This window comes from Ahaetulla prasina, chromosome 2, assembly GCF_028640845.1.
Source record: "Ahaetulla prasina isolate Xishuangbanna chromosome 2, ASM2864084v1, whole genome shotgun sequence".
In the NCBI taxonomy this organism is placed as follows: domain Eukaryota; kingdom Metazoa; phylum Chordata; class Lepidosauria; order Squamata; family Colubridae; genus Ahaetulla; species Ahaetulla prasina.
This window is the reverse complement of record NC_080540.1, coordinates 267,611,369-267,621,170: the sequence shown is the minus strand read 5'-3', so window position 1 is coordinate 267,621,170 and position 9,802 is coordinate 267,611,369. Positions and strand designations below refer to the sequence as shown.

The following is a 9,802-nucleotide window of genomic DNA, read 5'->3' as shown; positions in this document are numbered from 1 at the left end:
GCAGGCGGTGGCTACTTTCTTAATATTTCTGCCCTTGCACCGAGTCTGCGATGCTGCCTGGGCGAAGGAGGCGGCGGCCTAACCCCGGTGACCGGCCTCGGGACCAGCCCGTGTTAAGTAAATTCTTCTCCCCGGTGGCATCTTTGCAGCGCAGCGGCTCCGCTGAGGAGGTGAAAAAGCACTTTCTTAACGCCTGACGCCACTGCTCAGCATACGGTGCGGTCCCGATGGTGGTAAAGGCTGCGGGGCGAAGTCTGGGTCCTCGTTCGTTAAAACTCCTGCACTGGACCCTCTTTGCTGTTTTGTGGCCTTCTTAATGCACCGTGATCGGATTGGGTAATTTTGGCGGTAATTTCCGTCCCGTTTTAGCCTTAAGTATTGAGACAACCCGCTGAGCCTGGCAGGATTGACCTTTCCAATGGTTATTAGAAGCCAGGCTGTCGTAGTAGTTGCAGAACTGCTAATCCTACTTGGAAAGCTTTCCCTTCAAAAAATTAAATGCATTTAAAAAATAATAATATTAAGTTTGGGATCTTTGCATTCTACTCTTTCGTGCTCTGACAGGTACCTATTAGAATTCAAGAGCACCCGACAAAGTTGTTTTGGGGCAGCAGCTTGATGGTAAATGGAGTCAGACCAATTGGAATATACTGAAATTTTATTATGGTAGTTGAAAAAACAACAACCTCAAAGCAGGAGTATAAAGGGAACATTTTGAGCCCCAAATTGTACTTGCAGAATTGATGAATAAGCACCCTGCTTGTTTCCTTCCTATCACAGCAGCAGTAGGCTTAGGACACCCAGGAATCTCCCTTCTGTTCAGTCATTCAAAGTACAGGTAGTCCTCAATTTATGATCATAACTGAGCCCAAAATTTATGTTGTTAAGTGAGAAATTTGTTAAGTGAGTTTTGCACCCTTACGACTTTTCTTGCCACATTTGTTAAGTGAATCGCTGCAGTTGTTAAATTAGTCACATGGTTGTTAAGTAAATCTGGTTTCCCTATGGACTTTGCTTGTCAGAAGGTCGCAAAAGGGGATCACATGACCCTGGAACACTGCAGCCGTCATAAATGTGAGTCAGTTGTCAAGCATCTGAATCTAAATCACGTGACCATAGGGATGCTACAATGGTCGTAAGTGTGAAAAATGGTCATAATTCACTTTTTTCAATGCCATTTTAACTTTGAACAGTCACTAAATGAACTGTTGTAAGTAGAGGACTACCTGTATCCCCAAATCCCTCCTGCACTAGATTCACATTGGGAAAAAACATTCTCTTTTCCATTCAGAATACAGTGGCCACGTGCACTGTACTTGTGGCTCCTCTTTCATGTCAATAGTCTCCTGAATCTCTCGGGCATAACATGCCTGAGCTGCAAAAAACTGGATAAGCACTGGGATGGCAGTTTTCAGTATCTTTCCTTACCACCATTTTGTTAAGAGTCAGAACTGAGCTATAGTATCCCTGCTGTACTTAATTTGGCTTGTGAAGCATAGCTAGGCATGTCCAGCAGTCTCAAGGCAACTGCATCTGTTGAGTGATGCTAATAATTGCTTGTTAAAACAGAGATACCACATGTTCTCCAGCCATTAAGTTAGTGCATTTTTCTAAGAAATTGATTCAAATAGATATGTATGTTCTTATAGAAAATTCATGAGGTACTAAGAAAGTGTGAACAATTTGATTGGGCTACTTGATGAATTTAATGGAGTAGTGTATATGTTTGTTTTGATATAACACAAATCTAGTATATTATTCCAGAAAATATAGATTTATCTTAACCTGACTTGGTGAATCTGATCTCAAGATCATTTTTGTATTTATAAGAGGGATAAAGTTGGTACTGTTTCTTATTTAAGCAAGAAAACATTAAGTTATTATTAAATTAAGATCTTGGTTTAAAGTAAGTGCATTTGAAATCATTGTGACAAATTGAGCTACTCTTTGCACATTCAAAATGCTATAGTTATTAAATTCGTTCATAAATAAAGGTATGAAATGAAATATAATGTATGTTTTCTCAGTATGGTTGAATGCTGATTCAAATAGTTCCTTTTCCTTATGTATGAGAGAAAACATATAATATCTCAACATCATTCCAATAGAATCAGACAGGCAATGGTTCACATAATTCATTAAGCTATCCTATCTGGATAAAAATAACCCGATAGTCTTCAGATGATAAGAATCAGAAATTTAAAATCAGTTATCAATCTTGGTTTCAGGTTTAATTTTCTGAAAACTAGAAAGAGTTGTCAATCTGGTTATGGATGATTAGTACAAGTAAATAGCTTTATGATTGTAATCACAGATCAAAAGCAAGAATGATTAACTTCAGTAAGCCTCCATTGTTTTGAATTTTTTTGGCTTTTATTAATTGAATACAAAACAAATTATTTCACAAAAATGTTAAAACTTCTTTATTTAGATTATTGAACCTGATAGGAAAAAGAAAAAACTGGTAAAGAACAAAGAATATATTGACAAATCCTCAAAGTCTGTACAGTATGGAAAAGAAGAGAATAATTCAGTAGATATGCAGAATACAGGTATGTTGTAAATACTGTAATTTCTTTTCTTTCTGCCCAGGAGTTATCACAAAAATTGGGAAATATTCTGTAACTGCGGCTTTTGTGGTTATCTAAAAATCTAGAAGCAAAATAGAATTAAGAAACTTTCCTTGGATTTTTATTTTGTTACTTACAATGTTCACTGTCATATACATTAGAATCTACCACCTAATTGAAACTTAACCACAATAACTTTCGACATTTATACCTGTTGTTTGATGTTCAATCATATTTTGTAAATATTTTTAAATTGTTAATATTTGTGAATCTATATTTTCTGCCACTTCATTTGGTTTAGATATTAGACTTATAAACGTGTCCTCTTCTAAATGAACAGAATAGGAGATTTTTGGAAATTAATGAGAACATTACTTTTTCAAAACAGCAAGGTATATAAATGATATTTGGTAACAGACTTCTGGATAGATATGAGAAGATCAAGAAATAACCAATGCATAAAGCAGGATGTTTGTACACTTTAAAAAATCCCTATTTTTGCACTGTTGTCAAGGGAGAAGCAATATAGCTTAAACACTGACATTATATAATATAGCGAAAGCTATGTGCTATTGAGAGGATAGGTATCAGCATAATTATTGGACAAGAAAAATGTATGGAAGAATGATGAAAAATATTCCTTGGATGTAGTATGTTTGAGATAAAACATTTTATTTATATTGCTAATGAAGGGGAAACAAAGAAATTTATGCACTCTGAAATATGCTCAGAAACCTTTGAGAAATTGAGAGCATTTAGCCGTTTGGAGCCTCCAAGGAATAGAGTTTCTTCAGAAGCTTTTCATGGAAAAGAGTCAGTAGCTTTGAAAAAATGCCAACATTCTGTGATTGGAAACAGTGAAACAAATGATACTTTACATCCCCCAGATATAAGCAAGGTAATAAGTTCTTTGTTATTTTTTGATTTAGCTGTTACAATTTAATTGTGACCATTGACTGAATTTTGAAGATGTTAAGACAGCAATTTACTATTGTTAATCTTGTATCATCATAATCTACATTACAAATGAACATGTGACAATGGTAGTAATCTGTAAGATTCAATAATGAAGATAGTGTGTGTTAAGTGGTTGCAATTAATTGTATCAGCATTTGATGTATTGATAGATATGGCAATGTGCTGGAAGTCAGTGAATAAAGTCTAACTATAGTATATCCGTATGTGAGTATGCGTATACTTTGTGTGTGTTTACATATATACAAACACACTATATATAGACTACATTTCTGTATATGTTTGAGAGCCTGGTAACGTGAAATAGCATGAATAAGCATAAAGTAATTGTTATAGATGCAGCTCTTTGTCGAGCTTGGCTTTTTTTTGAAAAGCTAATACCATAAAATCCCAGGGTTGGGGGACAGACTGGAAAAGGGATGCTGCTGCTAAGAACATTAGATTGACATGTCTGAAATTCCAAGGAGTTGAATTCGTCTTGAAAATTTTACTTTTATGTGTTGATCTTAATTGTCTGCCTTATTTAATAAGTGATCATAAGGCACATCTCAATCGTTTTCTGATGGACATTCCTTCTGCCTGGGTAGAAATGGCTTTGGATCGAAAGTTGCTTTAAAATTGTTCCCTAAGAAGGAGTAATTTACATTCTTAATCTATGCCAAATAGAATTAGAATGGGAAAATTTCCTTTTAGAGTAATTTATAGGAGGAAAAAATATATTCCAATAGGGAAAAGGGTTAGGAAACTCATTTTCCTCTTTTATGTTTTAATTGGGAATAGCTGGTAGATTATATAAAAAGTAAGAGACATGTGTTCTTGCACCCATCTCCCATGAGATTGCTATGCTAATCCTAATGGGTTTAAATAATGATTTTAACAGATCTTGGTGTTTTCTAACACAAATGAATCTATTCCTATAAAAATAAATCATATTAAGTTAAACAAAACTTATTCTGAGAATTGTACATTTAGGATTGCTAAATAAATCATTGATTTTTCAAGGCTATGTAATTAAATTGTTCTATATCTGTTGAAAAATGATTGCAATTTTTCTTATTAGTACAACTTTTAAATTATCATTAAAAAATTATTTTAGTTTTTGATCTTTTAAAATACATTATACATTGTTAAGATATAATTGGAAAACAATACAAGCAAAGCTAGAAAATTATCAGAAAAAATGCTAGAGAATTTTTATAAATTTGCAATTTGGGTTAAAATAGCTAATGTAGTAAAATGCATCCATTAAACAGGACTATTACAAGCAGAGCTTAGTTCCTTAGGAAAAGGTATTAATAAACATGGGCGTACCGTTTTTCTTTGAGGACACAAACTAAATACTATTATAGTTGTACCTGATAATGATTTGAGTTCATTGACTTTAGAAGACGATATTTGTAGCTCAAGAGTTGAACTGTGGAGTCCTTGGTGCTTACTGAATTTGGTTTTTTTTGCATGTTTCATTACCCTAAATAACACCATCTATTGTTAGAAGACAGACCAATGTTTGCAAGAAAGCAACCAAGCTCAGAGAGCATTAAGGACTCCACAGATACTTGATTTTTCATCCTTATTCTCACTATGTTCCATATTGAAACAAAACATTTAACTGTCTTTTATAACCTATTTGTTGTGTCTGTTTTTCCTGTCCAAATGCTTCTTTAAATTGCTCTGTAACGTGTCTGCTATGATAACATTTCTAGTTGCTCACCAGGTTTTTGGCTATAATTGTATTTTCAAGTAAACACCTCTTGGTTTTTCCGCATCATTGCAGTGTTACTTTGAGAGGGCTTCCAATTCTGTTTGCTTTCTGGGTTAGATTTGCCATTCTGTCTCTAATAAAAGGAGGATGAGCTGGAATTTAGTTCTATAATAATTTCTTGTTCCTGCCTGAGTAATGATACTTTTGCTAAACATTTTCTTGTTAATATTTTCATTTTACATATAGGGAAGAAATGTCTGCCACTTTTTCACCATGAATACAAGATCTGAAAATACCCGAAATATATCAGATACAACTTTAAAAAAACCAACCAAAATTGTATATACACCTCTTGAGCTCCAGTTCCTAGAACTAAAAAAACAGTATAAGGATGCCATTCTATGTATTGAGTGTGGTTATAAGTACAGATTTTTTGGAGATGATGCAGAGGTAAGGCTCTTCTCTGAATGGCATTGAGTTATAGTTATATGTTGCTGTTACTAATATTGTGCATAATTATTGAAAAGCTTATGTGCAAAAAACTAAAATTTGATACTTCCAAGTGGGACAGGAACTGTAAGCAGACATTGGTTTATATCTTGGTAGAGAGATTACAGCTACAGTAGCAGCATGCTCTTTTAGTGGCTCAGATAGCTTCTTTTTTTCCTGGCTCCAAATAGTACTTTCATATTTATTTAACAACTTACTTGCAAATATGATTTTTACCAAGTATTTGATATAAATTTGTTTATATTCGTTTGTGTATTTTAACTTTAAAATTTGCTTGAAATACAAGATAAGTATTGATAAAATTGCAATTTAAAAAACCCTCTAAGTTCCTCTTTTATGCTGCTACATGCCTAGACAGAATTATATAAAATTATAATATATTAATTAGGTTGAAGTATTATTTAATCTTTTGAGACTTTTAAAATTATTCAGTATATGTCAATAAATGTAATTAAATAATTATATAAGTAGTCCTTGATTTACGACCATATCTTTAGCACAGTTCAAAGGTACAGTGGTACTGAAAATATGACTTATGACTGGTCCTTGCACTTACAATAGTTGCAGCATCTGTCTGATCCTGTGATCAAAATTGGGGCACTGCTTGGCAACTGGTATGTATTTACAAGTGTTGTAGCTTCCTGGAATTACATTATTACCATTTATACATTTTCCAGGGGGCTTCCAACATGCAAAGTCAATGGGGGAAGCTAGATTCACTTAATGACAGTGGCAAAAAAAGTCGTAAAATCAAATGTGACTTGCTTATCAACTATATTGCTTAGTGACAGAAGTTTCAGTCCTAATTGTGGTTGTAAGTCAAGGACTACCTGTGTGTAGATAAGAATTTTGTAGCATTTACATTGCTACTAGAATAATTTTTTAATTAACTGTAATTATATTTTATAGATTGCTGCTAAGGAGTTGAATATCTATTGTAATAAAAACCACAATTTTATGACTGCCAGCATACCAACACACAGACTATTTGTTCACGTTCACCGTCTTGTAGCAAAGGGATACAAGGTTTGCTTTTAAAGCTATATATACAATTCTAGTTTTATATTAGCTTGTTTTTCAGAGTTGAATGCTTTCAAATAAAATATTCCAAACCAAGTGACCTTTCCTACTTCCTAATTTGAACAGTAGTTTGTAATTATTGCCTAATTTGGTTTTGAAGTAATCAAAGCATGCATTTAATTCTCACTGAATGTATGTGCAATATTCCAATATTACTTGTGTCCTTTTTCCCTCTATTTAGTTTGTTGCTTGGTATCATTTATGATTTATAACTTTGGCTTAGAATTCAGGAAGCTATTTTATATCATTAGATAATTGATTCATCTGTCCTAGTATACTATTTCCTTTGTTTGTTGAAGACTTCAGAATGAACTTCTACAAGCAAAGCAAATGCTCTGTCACTGAACTGCAATTCTTTGCTTCTTGTTTAAAATGATTAGATTAATAGGAAAGTTTCTTAACTGTGAATTGTTACTCTCCAGGATGTCAAAAGCAACCTAGGGAAGTTCACAGTTTTTTAAAGCTAATTAGATTTGTGCAGGCAAAACAAGGAACAAGGTCTGGAGTGAATTTTAACTCTGCTCCCATTTTATTGTAAAAAACGTAACAAAGCAGGTTTGCATAGGCAAAAAAAGTGTGACTGAGGTTCATTATTAAGTCAGATCACAATGTTATGATCATTAAGATATATTTCCAAGTAGAATCTGCTTCTTGATCATATGTTATACTTATAAAATGTGGTACAAAGTCATACTTCAGTGTTTCTTGTTGTTTCCCAGAGGAAACATTAAATTGATAGGTATGATTTCCAACAGTTTGTAAAATAATTCAATAAAATAAAATAAATTAAATAATTCAATTTAGCATTAGCATTAGAGCCTATGCAGGATATCAAGCAGCAAAGGATCTCCAGCATTTTCATGTTATGTAGTTTCCAGGAGAAACTCTTTTGGAGCACTTCTTCATTAATAACATGGTCAAAACAGTGGATCTTTAGGATTTGGCAAAGACATCCTTGATGGAAGATGTAAAATCTCTTGTTAATACTTGCTGATGCCTTTTCTCTGGCATAAATGACTGTTGGGATCATTATGGAAGCAAGCAAATGGAGTTTGTTTTAAGTGATACAAACAACAAGGATCAGATTTTATTTATCTTCTGGAAAACAGCTGTTGCTTTTCTAATGAAGCACTTGATGTTTGTCTCTGCATCTCCATTTTGACCAATTACTCTATCCCAATTTCTACTGTTGCTGTGATCCTAGTGTGATTCATTGTATATCTGTGCTGTGGTTCACATACATTTACTTTGATTTCTTGGCCCTTATCCTGAGGCCAATTTTGGTTGCTGCTTCATCTAAGGCAGTCGTCACTCATTGTAGTTTCAGCTCAACTTCCTCAAGTAGGGCAGTATTATCTGCAAATTACGGTCCCCAAGATGTTCCAGTGTTGTCATATAAACCATATGGCTTGAAACAGAACTCTTGTTTGGTTGACTAAATTGTCTTGAGATCCTTCTTGGTGTTTCTGTAGCGGGTATAATTTTTACAGGGATGGATTGCTAGCCTGACACTCAACCATCCTCCTTTCTCATTCAGGCTTGGGACCAGCAATGGTGGAGGTACAGTACTTAAGTGAAAATAATTGAGTTAAAACAATTCAATATTTGATACATTTATTTTTATTTAATGTTTTTCAGTGCTTCATGTTCTTTGCTTCTCTTGCAGGTAGGAGTAGTAAAACAAATGGAAACTGCTGCTTTGAAGGCTATTGGAGAGAACAAAAGCTCTCTTTTTACCCGAAAATTAACTTCATTGTATACCAAAGCTACATTTCTAGGAGAAGATATCCTTTTATTATGAATATTAAATTATTTTGATGACATTTATTTTTGTATACCTCTTATTCGTTAGTTTGAATTATACTCTTGTTTATTTTTCCAGTTACATTTACATCTGCTTCTTCTGTTTTGCATTGAACTTGCCCATATTAGGGACAATGGTTATCCTGTTGTGGTGTTCTATGTATTAAAATAGCATTTTCTATACAATAGCATTGTATAGATTATTGTACAAAACTCATTACATGAATGTGATGTAGTTTTAACTTTAATTCTGTTTGCTTCAAAAAGTCCATCACAGGGCTAGGGGAAAGGTGATTTGGGGGTTTTAAAATATAATCTATGAAAATTTTTAAAAAATTATATGGAGATTCTTGGTTTTTTAAAAAGTGATACATGGAACAACATTTAGAGGTTTGTAAAATAAATTGGGGGGGGACCCACATTTTCTTTAATGATGTAGAATTTCCATCCCAACTAAAGACTAAAACCTTCACAAAATGGCCTTGTACAAAAGTAAAAGACTGGCATATGATATTTGGGTTATGTAAAAAGTACATATAGAATTAATTTCCTTTAACACTTTGCTACATTTGAATCCCTTGTTGCAATTAGATAATTCAATGGAGGCTGAGGAAATCTCTTCTAATGTCTGGGATAATTATCTTCTCTGCATCTCTGAAAATAAAGAAAATTTAAACCATAAGAATCACAACATTGTTTTAGGCGTAGTGGTAAGCATTTCTAAAAGGTTTTAATTTATAATTTTAGCTATAGAAATTTTAATTGTTCACAGTGTATCCAACTGTACTTCAATACAAATACAATACAGTGGGTATCTTGGTACTCAACTACTTCAAAACTCATCAAATTTGGTACTCAATGCATTTTGATGCAAATATTTTGTCCTGGTACTCATTGTTTGTTTGGTACTCAATGCACAAGCTAGAACTGGTTGGTGTCGGTTACCTTGTATATATACTATATACTCAGTATATTATTCCTTATGGTAAAAATTTGTTTGGTAATCATCGCACCTCCCAGAATCAATTAATGAAGTATCACTGTAATTTATTTTAGTGCAGCACCAGCAATGAAGGGGACTTTCTCAGCTGTTGCTTTTCTGTTGGCTCCACAAGAACTTGTAAGGGTCAGAGTGCCTTCAGGAATGGGTTGGTTGTAGAGT

At 33.6% G+C, this 9,802-nt stretch overlaps 1 protein-coding gene across 1 annotated transcript in view; it reads left to right on the top strand.

The window, feature by feature from the left end:
* The first annotated feature begins 36 nt into the window (after positions 1-36).
* Positions 37-9,802, top strand: part of MSH3 (mutS homolog 3) — a 48,461-nt gene continuing 38,695 nt past the window's right edge. The window contains exons 1-7 of the mRNA XM_058168956.1: positions 37-170; positions 2,432-2,552; positions 3,263-3,468; positions 5,494-5,697; positions 6,667-6,783; positions 8,504-8,623; positions 9,210-9,350. Coding sequence (XP_058024939.1) covers positions 51-170; positions 2,432-2,552; positions 3,263-3,468; positions 5,494-5,697; positions 6,667-6,783; positions 8,504-8,623; positions 9,210-9,350 — 1,029 coding nt within the window. The 5' untranslated portion in view covers positions 37-50. The remainder of the gene's footprint in view (positions 171-2,431; positions 2,553-3,262; positions 3,469-5,493; positions 5,698-6,666; positions 6,784-8,503; positions 8,624-9,209; positions 9,351-9,802) is intronic.